Below are 21,381 nucleotides of genomic sequence, written 5' to 3' on the forward strand. Positions count from 1 at the left end.
AGAGACCGGTCATACATGGAAACTATAGGACTATGAAATGTACGGGATCTACAGAGCATGAAGCCACAGAATAATCGCATTGGTGAGCAAATCACAGCAGGAAACAATGAGGAAATATCCTAAATGGCCAATGGAGATACCCAACAATGTAGCCACACAAAGGAAATTCATTTTTATTTTTATTTTTTAAAGCACCCATCTCAAACTAAGGAAATAAATTATGCAGAATCAGAAGGGGAAAGAGAAACAGAAAACAAAACGAAAACACCCAGCTACCAATCGGAGTAGAACAAAGAAATAAAGGAACATCTAACAGCGCTGTCAGATCTTTTTAGAAATACATAAGTGTTTGGACTAAAGCGAAAATTGGAACTGTACACAAAAAATAAGCAACCATACACAAATATAGTTAATCTTCTTTGTGTGTTTTTTTTTCTGGATTTTCCTTGGGGGGGGGGGGGGGTTAAACTACTGCTTAGAGTACTCAATAATTATTTGTATTATTAATAGCTACATGTACCTCTTTGCATAGACATGTAAGCTCCATGACCTTACAAAACTCTTTATAAGAACAAATATTGTGGCTGTATGTATCTAGCAACCACACCGTGGCAAAATGGATATTATACAATGAGTTGTATTTTTTTCTTGTACATTCCTTTTTTTATTTTTTATTATTAGTAGTAGTAGTAAATTGTCCAAATGTAGTTATGTACAAATGTAGGAATGTAACACGTCTATTGTACTGCTCTATTGCAATGATTTTAAACCCCTACCAAATGTAATTGACTGGGGAAAGTGATGACAAACCCATTTTTGACCCCTAGGTGGTGCCGAAATAAAGGCATTAAAAGCGCAGATGGGTTTATTTTTTGTGTAAGCAGCTAAGAAGGTCATTATATGGCCTAACTAGAGTCATCAAACTCCATTACAACAGAGTTAATATCTACCCCCACCCCTCTAAACCCAGCTCCCCAACAAACCAATCTCCTCCCCCCCTCCCACTCTTGAGTAGTGGCCACATTTGGCTAATAGGGCTATTGGCTATTACTCAGAAGTGGTAGTTAGGTTTGTTGGGAATGTAGAAGGGGAGAGGGTTGGAGTAGTTGCCCCAACACTTTCAAAAGGATGTGGTGCGCAACTCATTTATCTAGCATATTTACAGCATATCTCACCCGGTCATCCTCCAGAGATAGGAACATGGTTTGCCTTACACAAAATCTGAACAAATCCAACCAGCACTGAAAGGGTCAGCCGCGATGTGGTTGATATGCAGTGAAAGTCATGGCTGAACGGATAAACAAATATCTTTATTTGATGCAAAACCAGCTTTAGCGGCAGAGCTGCTGCCTGAAATGTTCCTTCCGATTGTGGCACCGATTAACCCTTTCCCTTCCGCAGGAGTCCATCTATAAGTGAAAGGGTTAATTAACATTTTCAGGATTTAGGACGGAAAGGGAATATAATACAGACTGTTAAATCTTTCAGGATATGTATGTTGGGAAATTGTGCTATGCAGATTAAATCAAATCTAATCTAAAAAGAAATATCGGCATGTCACAGGTGCCGTGAGCAGCTTGGGAGGTTTTTCGTTATGTTTTCTATTTGTATGTGGTCATTATCACTTTATTACTGTGCCTGACCTTTTCTTTTTTTTAAAATATTTTTTATTAGGCAGTGATACATCAAATGGTTATCAGTTACATTTCGCAGCCTAACATGTAAACGTTTTTAACTTTTTGGGGGGGATAAAGGAAGACAACCTTGATTGTCAATGAAGAGGAAGTCCTCGAAGAGTAAGGACAGAGGGGTAGGGGGGAGACGAGTGGGGAGGGGAGGAGTGGGGGGGGGTGTTCACAGCCTGGGGGTCACGTGTCTGAGTTCGTCCCTGTCGAGGGTTGGGCTTGGAGATTTGGGGCGTTGTGTTCGGTCACTAGGGAGACGTCTACGAGGGACCTCTATCTCGTGAGGAGTAACCAGGGTTCCCAAATGTTATAAAATGCAAAGAGCTTTTGTCGGAGCATTGCCGTAAGCTTCTCCATTAGCATCACTTCACTGACCCTTTTTTTAATGGATGTTTTGGAAGGGGTAGTTTGTTTTTTCCAGGATGCCACTATCTCACATCTGGCCGCGGTAAGAATATAGGAGATTAATGTCCTAGTTGGACGGCCAATTCCGGGTATTGGCCTTGCAAGTAGGAAGGTCAACGGTTCTATAGGTAATTCTAGGTCTGTGACCTCTTTTATCAAATTGTGGACCTTGGTCCAGTATTTTACAATTTCCGGACAGGTCCACCAGATGTGGGCCATGTCCCCTCTATGTCCGCAGCCTCTCCAGCATAGGTCCGACGCTAGGGGGTAGATCTGACTTAACTGCACTGGGGTAAGGTACCAGTGATAGAGAATTTTATAAATGTTCTCCTTTGTTGTAGTGCATAGAGAAGTTCCCGAGACTGCCAGCCAAATTTCGTCCCAAATCTCTCTTTCTATTGTAATATTCAAATCTGCCGCCCATTTGAGCATATAATCGTGGTCTTGGGGAACCGTCGAATTTTCTAGGGCAGCGTATATATCAGATATTAGTCCCTTTTGGTAGGTGTTTGCTTTACAGAGTCGCTCGAATTTGGTAAGAGAGGGGAATTCTGGGTCTGGACATATCTTTGTCGGATATGTAAATATTTGAATGTGTCCAGTTCTCTGATGTTATATTTGGCGCGTACTTCTTGGTAGCTCAGGAACCCGTCTAGGCTTAGAAGATCCGCGATCATCCCGATCCCCTTTGATTTTAATTGTTCATATAACTTAGATCTGCATCCCGGGGGAATTTGGGGTTGTTAGATAGGGGCGTGAGTTGTGGCTTAGCTGAGCACAGGCCAAATCTGGTCTTGTGTTTTGACCATACTTCCCAGGTAAGTATTGATGCTTGTAGTTTTAAGTTATGTGTTTGTCTATCTTCTCTGTATAGGCTCCAAAGGCAGGCCTGCAGAGAGGGCATTCTGGCATACTTCGTCTCAATTTCGATCCAGCAACATTTGGCCGGGTCGGTGTTCCACATGACAGCTTGTTTCAATTGGGCTGCTGACCTTTTCTATATCGGACGCACACTAAAATCATGTGCAAGTCACAGTCATAATCTAGTTCAAAGTAGTTATAATTGTAGTGGCAGCCACTTCCATCTGGATGTCTCTTCATTTTTCAACCCCTTATGAACTACTTATTTCACCCGGTTTGTGCACGAACTGAACAGAAAGTCTGGTGATAAATGTGAATTTTGATGAAACTGTAGTGAGGTGCGAGACTCTGTGACCCCAAACTTTGCCCGTTATGTTGTAACATCAGGTTAATGTCTTGCTCCGGTTGATTTTATTATTACAATGCCCGAGTGTAATGTGAGCAGAGTGCAACCTGTTATTTCCCAAAATGACTGTCAGATCATGTCTGGCTGTCCAGATATTGTTGAAATAGCATAAGGATTAAGTGAAGTAGTATGATAGCTTTTATATAAATTAGCCGTTTAGGGCTGTACCAGATGAGTAATCTGCAGAGCATCAGGTTTATAGATGATGAGCAACCGTTACATTTTAATAAATCGCTTCCTTCCAGCTAAAGAAGAAGCTCCGTTAGCTGCCTGGAAGGAGCTGGACTTGACTATAGACCATATTTACTTAGCAGTTCTCCGCACTAAAACACTTTCTATTTCCAGAAGATAGATTCTGGGCCATTAATTGAAATATGTATTAATGGCCCGATATCTGCTCTCTGTTTTATCATATCAACATTTCATGAATTTAGGGGGTTATTCCTTAAATTGCAATAGTGCCAACCGCTGCACTCTCAGTCGAAGTCAATGGGAGTTTCTGTGTTCTAGTTCCCTGATCAGCACTATCGCACTTTAATAATGAACCCTCTTAATGTCCAAACGTTCGCTTAATTCCATTTATGTGCTGTGTTTATCTTAGAAAAATGTAAAACATCCGTAAATCATGAAGTCTATTTTTCAATTTTCATATTCTGTTATCAACAACAATAATATATATATATATATATATATATATATATATATATATATATATATATATATATATATATATATATATTTACATTCATATGCTATATACAAAAGATATCTATGCGCAGTTCATATATAGAATTTGTCAGGCTTGCAATGTCATTTTGTTGCCCAGGGCACAGGCAGGTGAAGTGACTTCCCTAAGGTTACAAGGAGAGGGGACATTGGTATTGGAAGTGGGTTTTACATACATCTCTACAAGCGCTAATATGTGATTTCTAAGTAGCTCTTTTTATTTGGTCTTATTACAATCCTACTCCTAGTTCCCCTTAGCCGTGATGACATTAGTGAAGAGGGAAGATGCATGAATGGTCAGGCCAAGACTTTGTTTCCTGATTTGTCTGCAGTGTGTGGAGATGAGAAAATGTATCATTTGTAAATGATGTATGGTACATACACTTAAGCATGTCCTTTTTTATCATAGTATATTCAAGATGGAGGAATTGAAGATCTGGTTAGACCATTGGTCGCCATACTTGACCGACCAGAGAAACTTTTGCTTTTAAGAGACATAAGGTATGTAAAAATGCTTGGACCTGTTTTATGGCAAGATTACAAGTCCCATAAAATTCAATAAATAATGCTCAATTGTAGTGTGCAGCAAGAATGTTGTAATCAGTTTTGCAATAAGTTTGACTAAAGCTATAAATGCATCATCGTATTATTCAATAGCAATCTTTCTTTTTATTCCATGTCATTACTGTTTTTTGTGCTCCCTATGCTTATGTACATCTTTCATCTGACAACATGTTTGGGGGGGGGGGGGGAAGCTTTAAGGACAATAATGCCCAAAGTCATGCAGTACCTGAAAAGGCTAAACAAGATCTTATCTTGCATTAAACGGGCAATGGATGGAAGGGAAGTAAACATAATTATGCGCCTTTATAAAGCATTAGTAAGACCACACCTTGAATATGGAGTACAATTTTGGGCACCACTCCTTGGAAAAGACAACTAGAGAAAGTACAGAGAAGAGCCACCAAATTAATAAAGGGGATGGATAATCTGATTTATGAGGAGAGGCTAGCTAAATTAGACTTGTCTACATTAGAAAAGAGGCATCTAAGAGGGATATGAGACATAGAGACATTATATACAGCTCAACCCCGTTATAACGCGGTCCATAACGCGAATCCGCTTATAACGCAATGCAAGCCTGACTCCCAATTTTTGTATTTATCAATACTTTACAACATGATTATTGGTATCTTAAATACTTTATTGTAGAATGCATACAATTGTACATTATTTCTAACGCGATCCGCTTATAGTGCGATGTGATTCTTTGGACCCCAAACACAGCGTTATAAGGGGGTTGTGCTGTGTGTATGTGTATATGTATGTATATATATATATATATATATATATATATATATATATATATATATATATATATATATATATATATACATACACACACACATTCTGGGACAGTACAAGGAGCTTTTAAAAGAAGTATTCATCCCTAGGGCAGTACAAACGACACTGGGTCATCCCTTAAGGTTGGAGGAAAGGAGATTTCACCAGCAACAAAGGAAAAGGTTATTTACAGTAAGGGCAGTAAAAATGTGGAATTCATTACCCATGGACACTGTGATGGCAGATTAATAGATATGTTCAAAAAAAGGCAGGATATCTTTGTAGAAAGGAAAGGTATACAGGAACATACCAAATAAGTAAAGATGGGAAGGATGTTGATCCAGGGAGTAATCTGATTGCCAATATTTGGAGTCAGGAGGTAATTTATTTTTCCCGTTATGAGATATCATTAGATGATATTTCACTGGGGGTTTTTTTTTTTTGTTTGCCTTCCTCTGGTTAAGATACTGTAAATACAAATATAGGATAAGTATCTGTCATCTACATTTAGCATCGGTTGAACTCGATGGAGATATGTCTTTTTTTAACCATATCTACTATGTAACTATGTAGAGATAGACCAATGTGTCAAAATTAGATTCACAGGTTTTTTCGAATTTTCCAATAGGAATTTTAAGGGTCAAATAATCTGAGCGAAATCTAATTTTGCTGTACAAACTATATTCACAGTTCTTTTGCGACAAAAGTTTTCCCCCAATTTTTTTCAATACTGTATTAGCTAATTAAAATAACAGAAACAAAAAAATATTTGCAGTGGTTATTCTCTAACGCCAGTTATTTTGCCAAGTGGAAATGTTGCATTTTCACAGCGAATATAAACTTTGGTGGAAAATGTGCCCATCTCTTTCAAGACCCATCCTGCTTACAACAATTGGAAGGCACTTCCTACGTTCCCTATTCGTAGTTTTGCATTTCAGTTTTCCCCTCTGTCTATTCCACGTTTTCCCGAAGCACTCAATTAGTTTCTGCCGGTGTGCTCCCTTTCTTTTTACCTTTTCTGTTGGTGGTTTACATTAGCCTAAGTCGCATGCCTCCCCTCCCACCTCCTTCACCGACAAGCCCTTTGTTCCAGACAGTGTAGGCCTTGGCATCAGTAATGTCCCACACTACATACTTGTTTGAAGGTTCTAGCTGCAGATTCTCCGTGTATGTCATCCCCACTTCTCTGCTCCCAGGTGTTCATCGCCTGTAGCACCTTACCTGGTAGCTTGCTTTACTTCAGCTTGTGGTTGAGGCTAAAGCAATCAGGTTGGTCTTTGTTGCTTTAGGACTTTTCTTCTGCTTCCTCCCTCCGATGCTAAATTCAAAGAAAAAAAAATTCCCTACCCCTTCTCACTCAGTCATCCTCAGCCCAAAGTAAACCCTTCCCTCCAATATTTGGCCCTTTCCTGGCTCCAGTACCTGCTTTGTTGCACCGCATCCCCCTTCCGGATGTCCCAGTGGCAGCCATGCCGCGTCCCATCTCCCTCCCCTTTCTGTTTCTACCCAGTCCTTCCCTTAACCTTTACCCAAACTCAGTTCTTTATTGTCTACAAAACAAAAGAGGAGGATTTTCTTTCTTACAGGAATGCAAGAGGTGCGGCGAACTGGTTACACAGTTGGTCTGGCTTCTACCAGGTCCTTGGAGCATGAGCTGTCATCTCTCCTGCTCCTCTTCATCAGTCACCTCCTAGTTACTCTCCTTAAAGTCAGTCTTACATGCCAACATGACAGATTGTATATCCATCTCTAAGCTCCCATAGCCCTCAAGAAGATGATTACTTTAGGCTGAAGTGCAAGAGGTACTAGCTTCCAATTCATAACAATCCAATTCATCAGCGTTTTTCCACAACCATCATGGTTCATTCTCACGCACGCCTAACCAGTCTGTCAAATTTACTCCATGAAGAACCGGCATGCTTTTCAGCTCATATCCCTCCCTTATCAAGTGCTTGGAGAATCCCCCTTCAAAGCATTAGTCCTTTTCTCATCTCTGGATTTCAAGGATTTTTACCAGCATTCCTTCCATTCCAGCCTTTTAAGAGTGTCCAAATCTCTTCTGCTATCTGTGCCAGAATTAATCTTCCAACTCATCCACAGTGTGTCCAAGGATTTATCGGTCACTTCACCTCCCCACTTCATCCCCTCTTGGAATCAGCCTATTGATATTACAACCAGGAGGTTCTCCCTTAACAAGCTGGATCATTGACTAATCATCACCTTTCATTAACTAATTGTCACGGCTGTGCTCGCCACAAACCTGGGTCGGACCGCGTGGCTGAGGTGGGGTTGTAAAAGCACCGACCTTAGACCGCGCAGGCGGATCCGGATTGCGCAGTTCGTTTACAGGAGTTAATGCAGACAGTACCAGAGAGTAGAACATAGAGAGTTTTTCCTCTGTAATAGGTGAGACAAGGGATTTTTCCTCTGGAGCTAGGGACGTGACCATGGCTGGCGGAGAACAGGGGGTTACCAAAGGGGACTCAGAGAGCTGCCCCACAGGGGTTAATACAGGAATGACCCTGGGAACAGAACTTAGAAATTCAAACTGAGTACGTGGAGGTAGGAGGGATTCGTTCTCTGACAGGGAAGGCATACAGAACTGCCTAGCAGGGGTTAAAGCAGGAAAAACTTCAAGGGCTGAAAAGGGAGATTCAGAGTTAGGAATAGAATGACAAAGGGACTTGTTCTCGGATACTAGAGCCTTAGTGTTGGCTAGAGAAATATACGTATATTCCAGGGGAACCTCACAGGACTGATCAGCAGGGGTTAACGTAGACGTATCATTGGTGTCAGAGTACCCGGGTGTACAATCAGGGCTTGGGACCGTGGCAGCTTCTACGTTAGGGGGCACTGATAGTGGGTCAGTTTGGTCATTTCCTGGAGAGGGAGATACATCCCCAGGTTTAGCGATAGGACTGGCAGCACAGGTGGACTGCCAAGCGGCAGCGTAGCTGGCGAGGAGAGGGTCCTGTTCCTTTATGCAAATGTCCAAAGTCTGGGAAAGTACACGGAGTGTGTCTTGAGCATGAACCAACATGAAGAGAGGGTCCTGTTGTACTACGGGAATGTCCAATGATAAGGCCAAGGTAAAGAGTATATCTTGGGCGTTGGCAAGTTTGATAGGATTCACATTATCCCAGGTTAAAGGGGAACCAGGGGAGCAAACACAAGCGGCCAGAGACTGTTTTAAGTCCTTGAGGCAGTAAGCCTTAATAATGAGATCGTTACGGCATTGTCTTTGCAACGGGGTTAAACCTTCATACATAATCTGTTCTTCAATCAGGGGTAGTATTTCGCACAGATACTGGTTTTCAAACTGGGACTGGTCTACAGGCCGGGACAGGATTTCAGACAGAAACTTACCAACCCTCACCACAGGGCGGTCCGAGTTTGTGGGGCCGAGCATACTGTCACGACTGTGCTCGCCACAAACCTGGGTCGGACCGCGTGGCTGAGGTGGGGTTGTAAAAGCACCGACCTTAGACCGCACAGGCGGTTCCGGATTGCGCAGTTCGTAGTCGTACGTAGCAGGATCAGGATAGGAGAAGACAGCATCGTCGGTGGACACGCCAGGGTCAGGACTGGAGACATCAAGGTAAACGTTGTTCAAGCAGGAGTTTGGCAACAGGTAGTTAGGAGAGCCCCGCTTCAGCTTAGGAGCGCGGGAGTGGCTTCTGCGCGTGCGGCGACATGGCCCATGGTACTGGTCTCAGGAGGTGGTAGACAGACCAGAGTAGCACACCGCCTAGCTGCACTGGTAAACCAGTGCTTCAGCGCAAGAGTCCTGAGCGGGCTGGGGAATCCTCCGTTTCAACGCAGGAACCAGGACACGGCCTCTCTAGATTAGGGAAAGAGTAGGCCCCAGGAACCAGGAAGCTGAAGATACACAGGGAAACCTCCGCTTCAGTGCAGGAAACCAGGAGGCTGAAGACGCAGGGGAAACCTCCGCTTCAGTGCAGGAAACCAGGAGGCTGAAGACGCAGGGGAAACCTCCGCTTCAGCACAGGCGACAGGAACAGACCGCTGCGTGAATATAGCAGCCGGTCACAGGAAACAAGGAGCTGAAGTAACAAGGAGAGTACTCAGCTTCAGCACAGGAAACAGGAACTGACCGCTGCATGAGACTAGCAGCCGGTCACAGGAACCAGGGAGCTGAAGACAACAAGGAGAGTACTCCGCTTCAGCACAGGAACAGACCGCTGCGTGACACTAGCAGCCGGTCTCAGGAACCAAGACGACAGACAAGACAAGGCTTATGGCAGAACACAGAGACATCCAGGAAGGACTATGCTCGGCAGGGAGCATTGTGGGAAAGCAGTACTTAAAGGTCAGAGAACCAATGGCAGAAGGGGCATGTGGCAGTATTGCTTTGGTGAGTGAATCCAGGCTGCAGTAAATATCCGGGAAAGTGTTCCAGGACTGCACAGGTCTGCAAGTTAAGGCAAACAGTAAACCGAGGAGCGGATTCCTTACACTAATCCTTCAAAAAGTTTTCCTGGTTTGATCACGCCACACATCATATTATGCATGAAACGTATCCAAGCTGATCTACATTTCTGCCATGCTCCTGCCCTAAAACCAGGAAGATACCGTATACATGTTTACACGGGCCATATTCTATGAAAGTCTTTTGGCCCTTCTACCCATTGCTTCATGTCTCCCAATCATTACATAGTCCAATCAAGCCAAATCTCTCAACTCTCCTGTATTACCTTGCAGTAACATATCCCAACAAACCTCACATTAATTCATCAAGCAACCTCAAAACAAGACGCCCCGATTAAATGTATCACCTTCCAACGAGAGTATAACAGGGAATTATCCCTGTTTAAATAAAGCGGCCTCAGAGCTCAAAGAATCCAGCAGAGAGATAGTTAATTGCAGCCACTCAATTAACTAGTCTCCACCTGGACTAATGAGAGCTCTGTAAAAAGCCTCATGTGAGAAACAGGAGAGAGATTCCTTAGCTCCCATTTGGGCTGACATAAGGAGAAGGAGGACAGACCAGAGATTTTCCTGAACATACAACTATGCTGACAGAGGAAAGACAAGACTTATTCCTGGGAGCAATTGGATTGCAATGTGACGGTTCAGGGGATTCCTTCCCCTTCATGTGTCCCTGATGTCACACCTACCCTCTCTGTCCCTTCCCCTGCCAGCCTCCCTTTTACCCACACCTGTCCCCCTCCGGCAGCCTCTGACGCCATTTCGTTACCACGGCGCGCGCCCCGCAAGACTCGCGCACCCGCGTGGTCCCCGAGCCCCTGCTGCGGCGTTCCCCACTCTCAGCCCCCCTCTGTATCTGCTCCTATCCCCTTACCTCCGGCGGCTGTTCCCTCCATTCCTCCATCCTCCTCTGCGGGTGTACCCGCGGCGCGGCGCTCCGCACGCCTCGTGACGCAGCCTGTGCGCGCACACTCAGATTACAGAGGGCGCGCGCACACACTCCTCTTGTAGGGATTTCCAGCCTCCTGACTCCTCCTCCCATGCCCTGCAAGTGATCTCCCTTACTGGTTCCCCTGTCTCCTCCTCTTCACCTACCCCTGCTGTCTCCCACTTCACCTTCTGCTCCTCCTCTCCTATTGGTGTTCCCTCCTTTATAGCCCCTGTCTGTCCTTTCTATCATTGCTCTGCATAGCTTCTGTTATCCCTGTGTGTGCAGTCCTATGCTTGGCTCTCCTCTGTGTTCCAGCTTGTTCCTGCTCCTGCTATCCCTGGATCTCCCTGGTTTGACCTCTGCTCGTCCTGGACTACCCTGCTCTCTGTTGCCCTTGAACCCTGCTTACGAACTCTACCATGCTGACCTCTGTAACACCTGGACTTTGGCTTACGAACTTGACAACTCTGACTTCTGGATTCTGGTGCACGGACACCACTATTCTTACTCTGTACTCCCAAGGCGTTGCAAGTATCACTAACTATCTTTCAACAGGCCCGGCAACACCATACCACACTCCGGGCACGCCCTCACTGCTGTGGGTGCATGGTAATACCCTTCCCACCTCAGTACTGGGGTCTTGCCAGGTTTGCGGGCATACAGGCGTGACATGCAAAAGCCTACAGCTACAACAACAGAAACAGATAAGAGACTTTCTTGTTGGACTGTTGTGTGTATATCTATATCTATGTTTGGGGTGGTAATCAGCTTAGCTAGCACCCAGTTAGAAAGGGCTGGAGTAAAGGTTTAGTTATTCTCCAAAGTGGAGTAGGCCTTTATTTTGTTTCTTTTTGTATGTGTTGACTTGTTAAAGGAACAGGCGCAATAAAGCCAGGATTTAATTTAACTTAATCTGTCTCCATTAAATATACCTCTGCACACAACTCTTACAGAGAGCCTACTATTTTATATACTTCTCAACCTTCTCTAACCACTTTTCAAGCTAACATCCACCTTAATCATTCAATAGTATTCCATAAAGCCTTTTAAGGACATCATCTAATTCAGCCTTCTAATTTTCTAAAGCAGAACTTTATCTTACTCTACAAGCAACAGACTATCTAACTGTCTTCATCCCCTTTTGCCGAACACAAGATGACATGTCCAGTCAAGGCTTCCGACCTCCCACGATTTCATCTGGCTCAGCATCCTAAACGGTCTTCTTCCCTTGATTATCAACCTCTGATGACCAAGAAATGTAATCTTTTGCTAAATCTTCTGTCTTTTAACTTATTTATTCAGAGTTGGCGAAGCTTCATCTGCCACAAGATTGCACCCTACATTGTCATTAACTAGGCATTCCTTTGGAGGTCACTCATTCAGGATTGGACGCAGCTTCACTAACCTCCAGGTGCTTACATCTTTATAACTCAGCAAATGGAGCTCCTCCTGTTTCGAATCATACATTCCAAACCTTGTATCACAAATTGCCACACTCTACATGCCATACAGTACCTCTTTAATGCCCAGCGGGAGCGCTCGCCTTTCAGCCATGGATCCCCAGAGGTTTCCTCCACTGGGGTTTTTTTCCTCTCCTGAGTGCTAATGGATGACTCTTAAGTCCAAAGGTACATTTCCTTTTCACTTTTTCAGGCCTAACACATTAATCGCTTAAGTCCAAATTCTTCATCTGTTCTATCCACCTATTTATAGGGCGTACACAAAATTGGAAAGGTGTAATTTTGGGTGCGGCCATAGGCCCCTTCCTCAGTTGCCTTAAATACCATCCTGTGCCTTACATCAGTACATCCGTTGTGTTATTTGCCACCCTCCAACCTTCAGTTTTATAACCTCCTATGGTTCGTCCTCTTTCAGATCTAAGCCACCTATCGACTAGGCCAATACCCTCCATCCACTAACCATAATAATATAATAATACTTTATCATTCCTCTTTTTAACCTTAGAAATGATCAATGTGCTTTCATTGTTAGTAATATTGTTAAAATATAGTACGTGCTGCATATTTCAATGTAATAGCATAATAAATGATTTACGTTTTTATAATGATAAAATACATTGTAATATTCTTATAGTATTTATTATGAAAAATATTATAGTTAAATGTTGTATTTTTTTGTACTGGTTAAGTAATGAATTTTCCACAACATGCAACTGCAGAAAGTTTTCATCTTGAATGCCTCAAGTGGCACCTATTCTTCAGTCAATTCTCTCTATTTTGGTAAATCCATGAATAAATGGGAATTCGCTGCACTAAGAGCATTTCCTAACGTCTCACCAAAAAAACCTTTAGAATTGAACAAGCACTTACTTAATACTCATTATATTGTCTATATTTTTTTTAGAGGTTTGATTGCACTTACTGACCTGGGAAGGTTTGACAGCATGGTCATCCCTCTGGAGCTGGAAGCTTATGATGCCCTGAAAAGCAGATCAGGTAGAAGAACGCTTAAAAAGAGAAAATGGGTCTTTCAGTTGCTTTGACACATAGTACATAAGCCATAAGACATCCCTGAACCCAATCGATGTATCATCTCTCTGGCATTAGATATATTTAGGTACTGAAAAAATACTAAAACTTAAACTTAATCTGTATTATTTTACAGCACACTGCGGTGAGTACAGAATTCAGATGTACAATGACAAATATGTTATAAAGTTTATTGCTTTTATTGTCATTAACATAAACATGACAAAAAACAAGCAATGTGTCTAGAAATTATATATATATATATATATATATATATATATATATATATATATATATATATATATATATATATACAGCGTTCGACAAATCTATACATTTGCACGCCCTGGGCGAGTGGATTTAACATCGTGGCGAGCTCCTATTGGCCCAAGCAGCACACGTGTGGTACTAGGTGGCGAGTAGATTTTTTTTGTTCGGTGAGTAGATTTTTTGGTGATTTGTTGACCACTGTGTATATATATATATATATTAATGAAGATCAGGGGGGTGCAGTAATGCTGTAGTGAGGGCCACCAACAGGGGGGGAGAGCTGGGACAACTGTCCCGGACCTGGCGGCTGTGGGGAACCTGGTTGGCACTGAAAGTTGGGCCCGGCCACAGTTCAGTCCCAACATCTGCTTCCGGCTGCTGGGTCTCTGTTGACTGCTGGGCCCCAGCTCTCCTTAATTACGGCCCGGCCTTCACTAAAGATCCACCCCCATGTGCACTAGAAGTTGGGCCCACCCGGAAGTAGGCATTCCCCCCATGGTAAAAGTGTGTATTGGGGAAGGGGTGGGGGTTATTGTGTGTATTGGGGAAGGGGTGGGGGTTATTGTGTGTATTGGGGAAGGGGGGTTATTGTGTGTATTGGGGAAGGGGGTTATTGTGTGTAAGGGATGGGGGTTATTGAATATGGGGAGGGGGATATTGAATATGAGAGGTGGTGGTGTAAAGGTGTGGGAGGGAGAGGTGGGCTTTGGGGATGTGGGAGGGAGAGAGGTGGGGTGTAAGGAAGGGTGTGGGTATAAGGAGGGAGAAAGGTGGGGATGTGGGAGAGGGAGGAGATGGGGGAGGGAGTGGTGGTAGAATGAGGTGGCAGTGTGGAAGAGGGAGTCTTTGACTGAATGTGCTGTGGATACAAAGAACAGCCTCTTAGGAGGTTAACAGAGGTTGTGGGGCCAAAGGAACCAGTAAATGTGCTAAATAAATAAATACTTGGCAAACATTAGGTACAAAAAAAACCTATAATCTTAGGAAGTACAGAATGAGACCCAAAATAAAGTAAGACATATGGTTTTAGTATAAGTATGGAAAATGAGAGGATGTACACATCACAAAGAGAGATGTGAGGTTTCACAAGCTCTGTACAAGCTCATTTCATGAATGAAAAAAAAAAATATACAACTGAAACATTTTGTTTATAGGACAAATCTTTAGGTAAATTTAAGTACCCATCCCAGGCTGCACATCTGTGCAGTAATTTGTATGTACCGGAGGCACCATCTTTTAAACCTGACATCACTTAAACTTTAGTGTACAGTGAAGCATATACAGTAAACAGTGAATATAAAATGTGGGATTTCCAAGATGAATGACAATAAACCATATGTTTATTAGCATTTTTAATGTTTCTTGTTCATTTAGTGCAAGATGAACCCACGCTTGAAGTTTTTTTTTAAATTACTTCAGTCATGCTGCAATAAGGACATTTCGAAAGAACTGTGTTACGCAAACAAGCCTGTCACCTGGCCTTGCAAATATAAATTGACTATAGACTATAAAAAAGGACTTCTATGGAAGTTTGTATGTGCTGCAGCTGGTGGGGGTGTGGGAGGGAGAGAAAGAGGGGGGAGGGAGAGAGGCGAGGGTGGGGTTGTGGGAGGGAGAGACTGGTAGTGAGAGAGGTGGGGGTGGGAGGGATGGAGAGAGAGGTGGGGTGTGAGGGATGGAGAGAGAGGTGAGGTGTGAGGAAGAGACAGGTCTGGGGTGGGAGGGAGAGAGGTGGTGGTGTGGGATAGAGAGGGAGATGGGGTTGTGGAAGGGAGAGAAGTGTGTTAAGCAAACAAGCCCGTCACCTGGCTTTGCAAATATAAATGAGGACTTCTATGGAAGTTTGTATGTGCTGTAGCAGGTATATAACTTAAAACAAAAAGAAAAAGGTAGCGCTAATAAATTAACCCGGTAATGGCCCGCAGCCTGGGATATAACTCTGACACCCACGGTCAGAAGAGATAGATGCAAAACATGTTACATCAGTGGCGCCGGGCCCCAAGTAACAACAAATAAAAGGTCACCAATGAAAAAGGATATATAGCAGCCTGATGGAGGTAGATGTCCACTAGAGCCCTCCTCATGTTTTGCAGGCATATAACTTAAGACAATAGGGATATGAATGTGTGATAACAATAATACTTATGTGTTATGGGGTGACCAGGAGTAAAGGAGGAAAAGTTAAGGTCTTAGAGAAAAGAGGACAAATTCATATATTTGCCAATAAGCAGCAAAAGTAAAAAATATATTATCTTCCATGTGTTTTTCAATAATATCTTAGAACTTATATATGTTTCTTTCAGTGAGAACTCCTGCTCTCTGGTCTGCTCAGCATGACACTCCTCCCAAGAGACATCTCATCACTCCAGTTCCTGGTCAGTAATGGTAAATCAGTGCTGACACTCGGAGGGAGTGGCTCAGTGACTGAAGGCACTGAGAACAATGACACAGAGATTCGAGCAGGGGGACCAGGTTGAATTCTCGGTGTCGACTCCTTGAGACCTTGGGCAAGTCACATTATATGCCTGTGCATCAGGCACCAGAAACATAGATTGTAAACTCAGGGACTGAATTGTGAAGCGATTGGGAGAAATGCAATACAGTATATGAAATAGTTATTATTTCAACAGTTTGCCCAGTAAAAGACAGATGCAATTCCATCGCCTGAAATATGTTTTTTTGCAAGAGACAGAAAGCCCAAGTTCACGGTCTGGATGTTGATTGAATACAGATGCATTGTGGAAATTTGCCATGTTACTAGAACATAGGCCAAATTTGAGCCAATTTTGTTAGGACATTGTTTGGAGAATATATATCTGCGTTCTTTAACAGACATGCTTTCTATTTTAGATTGCAGAGGAGGCTTCCATCTTAAATCAGTGGATGATGCAAACGGTGAGAGATTGATTGGAGAAATTGAAAGGTTAAAGGTCACAGATTCCAGAGATGTCAAGCGGATACATTCCAAAAACTACACTCCACTTGAAGATGTGCCAGTCGATTCCTACACTGTGCAAAATGTACCTTTAAAAACGTCCTCCTGTGGACCCATAAGGCTTAACTGGCTTCTGACGGAATCCACAAAAACATCTTCTGATTCAGCATGCACAGAACGACCCAATGATTCTTCCACTTCATTTCTCAACGAGGATGCATCCCTGCATTCCAGAAGTAGAAAAGAACAAAAGACCAGAAACGAAACACCTCAAACTCCCAAAACGACTCGCAGTAGATCCAAAGAAAGAAAAGATGAGGCATATTCAGTGCTCAATAAACCCAAAAAATCTAGGCCAATTTTGTCTCAGATTTTTGGAGGCGTTTCACTGAGTCCATCAAACCTTGAAATTAGACTAAAGCCGATAACAAGGGATACCAAATATGTAGAGACAGAGCAAGAAACCCAAAATGGCCTTAGCAATGAGAAAGAGGAGGAGTATGAACAGACAACTGTCACAATCTCCAAAATGAAGCAGTCTTTAGGTGAGATTGCTCATAAAATATATTCCAATTACATTTTAAAGCATGCATTATATATATATCTATATCTATATATATATATATCGCAGTTAACAGGATACATAGGTATGTGTGTGTGTGTGTCACAAATGTTGAGGTTGCGTTCGTCTGTTCTCCTCCGATTGGCTTATTCCTCCCGCAGCTCCTCCAATCTCCGGTGATCAGCCGAGCAATAACCGTCCAAAAAAACATACAAAGTAGGACAAGATGTTAGGCAAACAATCCATTTTTAATAGCACACATACATACATAGACTTACAATCAAGTGCTCCTGCATGTGCGTTGGGGACCCCACACCGATCCGACGCTGCCACTGCAAGGTCCTTCTTCCTAGTACACTACGGATCACCGCCGGAAATGGGAAACCGGAAGCGAACCCAGTGAGTGACTAGAGGCTAGGCGGGCAGTCTCGCGAGAGTGTCGAGCTTAGCTAGGGCTGAACACTCATTGCGTGAATCCCTAGGAACCGTCTAGGTTAGGGGTACTTCCAACAAACAGGTATCACACCAAACTTGGACGTGTGAACCTTGCAAACCCTCTACACGTTTCGCGACATGCCCCTTCACCTCCTGATGAAGCGCTAATTCAGCGCGAAACGCGTAGAGGGTTTGCAAGGCTCACACGTCCAAGTTTGGTTTGATACCTGTTTGTTGGAAGTACCCCTAACCTAGATGGTTCCTAGGGATTCACGCAATGAGTGTTCAGCCCTAGCTAAGCTTGACACTCTCGCGAGACTGCCCGCCTAGCCTCCAGTCACTCACTGGGTTCGCTTCCGGTTTCCCGTTTCCGGCGGTGATCCGTAGTGTACTAGGAAGGAGGACCTTGCAGTGGCAGCGTCGGATCGGTGTGGGGTCCCCAACGCACATGCAGGAGCACTTGATTGTAAGTCTATGTATGTATGTGTGCTATTAAAAGTGGATTGTTTGCCTAACATCTTGTCCTCTCTGCGCTCCTACTTTGTATGTTTTATGTGTGTGTGTGTGTGTATATATAATATATATATATATATATATATATATATATACATACATGCATACATGCATACATGCCTGTCCCCAGGTTTCCTGAGGCCTGGGACTCAAGCCTTGACCTGGGCCCTGGGAAAGTTGTTGAGTTGGGGTGCGGCGCCAAAGTTGTTGAGTTGTGGGTGGTACATGCCAATGTTGTTCAGGACCTCACCTGGCCGGACTGAGCCCATTCATTCAGCAGGGAATGGGATAGCCTATCAGAAGAAAGTCAGTCCTACTTTAACCATCAGTCGGGCCGCCTTCCTTCCCAGCTGTACCGACTCTCATCCTATGGTGGCAGCCCTGTGTGATGTATGTATGTACATCTATCTAATATATATATATGTATATGTATGTATGTGTGTGGCACACTAATGCTTATCAAGAATAAATAAACAATGTTCTCCTCCTTGGTGCTCACCCTCTGTTGACCCCGGCGTCTCAAAGCTGGATCCACATAAAGTCTAGATCGATATTGGAGGTATATCTAGGTGTATGGTCTGAAGAAAGGACGGGATTCACCAGAAACATCACTGTTTATATACCTGCTCTGATGTATTAATACAACAGAAGTTTTTTTGAAACTCATTCCAAGGCTTCTGTGTGCTTTCTCATATATATATATATATATATATATATATATATATATATATATATATATATATATATATATATATATATATATATATATATATATATATATATATATGGAACCATGTTTAAAATGTTTTTTGAAGCAAAAAGTGGCACTGTGTGCTCATTTGCATGTCATTTCCCAGAATCCCTTGCTGCAGTGGAAGTGCTGGGTGATAATGGTGAAAGGCGGGGTTGCAGACCTGCCTAAGACATGCAAATGAGCATACAGTAATATTTTCACTTGATATATATTACAATAGAGTGATGAGTGTGCATAAATGTAAACATTAGAAATAAGACAATGTTGCCCCAAAGACATTACATACAGCTGGGAGGTTTGTAGGTCAACTTATTGAGACAGTAAGTTTAATACAGTGCATACTTGTCCAAGAGGGTAAGTAACTTTAGCAAAGTTTGGGGAGCCTTGGAGCCTACTGAAGTGCTTCATTGACACGTGGGGTTTCTGATGGAACTTAAAAGGTTAGGAGAGAAGGTACTTGGCGAATACTGGGGGGAAGAGGGCAGTAAGGGGCACACCAAGCATTAGAGAGCAGTAGAGACCGGTAGGAAAAAAGGGGAAAGCCTTGAGCAGAGTGCAGAAAGTGAGCAGGAATTTATGGAAATATTAAGTCTGAGAAATTTTGTGCTAAATTATTTCAGGGATCAGCATTTCTGGTGGCATTGAATCCAAAGTCCAACCGATGGTCAAAATTGAGAAGATTTTTCCAGGAGGGGCAGCCTTTGTCAGTGGAGTTCTCCAGGTAAAAAGCCTCACTTCCCACTCATTATACTATATCATTTCCCCTCTTAGAAGTTTCTAACAAACAAATCTAATGTAGCTACCCTTCATGTCAGATCTTCCATTCCCTCTATTAATTTGGTGGCTCTTCTCTGCACTTTTTCCAGTTCCATAATGTATTTTTTATTGAGTGCTGCCCAAAACTGTACTCTTGATTTATACAGTGGCAGAATTATGCTGGAATCCATTCCCTGTTTAATGCAATATAAGATCATGTTTGCTTTTGCAGCTACTACATGATATTGGGCACTATTGCTAAGCCTGCTGTTTACAAGCACTTCGAAAGAATTATCCATCAAGGATTGGCCTAATTTTCTCCCATTTAGTTGATATGTAGCCTACTTATTCTTGCTTCCCAAATGCATAACCGTACATGTATCCGTATTATATCTCTTCTGCCATTTAACTGCCCAAGTTTTCAGTTTATCTAAGTCCTTTCTGCAGAGAAATTGCATCCTGCTCTGATTTAACTACCTTACACAATTTAATGTCATCAGCAAAGATGGAGACTTTGGACTATATGCCAACCGCAAGGTCATGAATAAACATGTTGTGAACATGTACTGTTGTGATATTCTGCATTAACACGGACATTGAATCCTGTTGAAATTTTCTGACTGGCTTATAACGGGATATGTTGTTTTTTTCTGGGGGAACAATGAAGTCTGTGTCAAGGTGTCTTGCTCCATCTGTGCCAGTGTGTGTTTTGGGAAATGGGTATAGGAGGCGATATTATGAGATGGATCACAATGTGCGCCTATAAGTGAGGCACTTTTCCCTTCTCTTTGCATCAAATAAATCCTCCCGGTTTTAAGTGGCGGTAACCTCGGCTCCTTACATGTCTGCGTCAGAAGTAAGAGCGCCATACAGATGCCGCTTAGTAAATGAACGCAGATGCAAATTTGTGTTCTGTATTTTGGCACCCCACGCAGCAGTGACCCGGTGGCTCCTGAGCTCATCAGCAGCCGCCCAGTCACTGCGATCCTTCCTCTCTCTGCTCATGTCGGCGCCGAAAGTCGCAACTTTCGAATCGGTGCAGCACTGCAGGCCCCAAGGTAAGAGCACACTTTCTTTCCGGCAGCTCCCTTTAAAAAATAATCACAATTGTGTGTGTAGAAGAGTGAGTGTGAGAGATGGAGGGAGACCATGGGAGGGGGAGCTTGTGTGTGTGTGTGTGTGTAGAAGAGAGAGTGAGTGTGAGAGATGGAGGGGGAGCTTGTGTGTGTGTAGAAGAGAGAGTGAGTGTGAGAGATGGAGGGAGGAAGACCATGGGAGGGGGAGCTTGTGTGTGTAGAAGAGAGTGAGTGTGAGAGATGGAGGGAGGGAGACCATTGGAGGGGGAGTTTGTGTGTGTGTAGAAAAGAGAGGGAGAATGTGGGAATGAGAGGGGGAGTGGGAGTGACAGAGTAAGGGGGAGCCAGAGGGGGAGAGCGGGACGGAGAAAAGAGAGATGAGGGGAGGGACACGAGAGACGGTAGGGGAGAGGCGAGAGATGGGTGGGATGAGAGACGGAGAGATGGGGGGAGTAGGTTGGGGTTCCCCAGAATTTCACAATCTAATTCTGGGGTTCCTTAACCAAAAAAAGGTTGAAAACCACTGATGTAAGTAGTCATCTTTATTTAGGGATGTTCGTGTTAAAGCTTCAACGAATGGCAGCAAAATCCCAAATATATTTTTCTATTACCAAATGCATGTACGTTTAATTACCTAGGCTGTTTTATGGGGCATAGAAGATGTGACTAATTTACAGGTTATTAAGAGAACTTATTAAGCTCTTGGCAATTATTCTCAAAGACAATTTTCTGCAGTGTAATTTTATCACTTACAACAAGGAGACAGAGTTACCCTTTAATTATC

The 21,381-nt window shown here is 43.1% G+C and overlaps 1 protein-coding gene across 1 annotated transcript in view; it reads left to right on the forward strand.

Moving 5' to 3' along the window:
* Positions 1-21,381, forward strand: part of PDZD7 (PDZ domain containing 7) — a 58,582-nt gene that overhangs the window by 31,346 nt on the left and 5,855 nt on the right. Inside the window, exons 11-15 of the mRNA XM_075612456.1 lie at positions 4,493-4,584; positions 13,172-13,263; positions 15,870-15,941; positions 16,417-17,046; positions 19,386-19,486. Of these exons, the coding sequence (XP_075468571.1) occupies positions 4,493-4,584; positions 13,172-13,263; positions 15,870-15,941; positions 16,417-17,046; positions 19,386-19,486 (987 nt within the window). The remainder of the gene's footprint in view (positions 1-4,492; positions 4,585-13,171; positions 13,264-15,869; positions 15,942-16,416; positions 17,047-19,385; positions 19,487-21,381) is intronic.

This window comes from Ascaphus truei, chromosome 8 (genome assembly GCF_040206685.1).
Source record: "Ascaphus truei isolate aAscTru1 chromosome 8, aAscTru1.hap1, whole genome shotgun sequence".
Classification (NCBI taxonomy): Eukaryota; Metazoa; Chordata; class Amphibia; order Anura; family Ascaphidae; genus Ascaphus; species Ascaphus truei.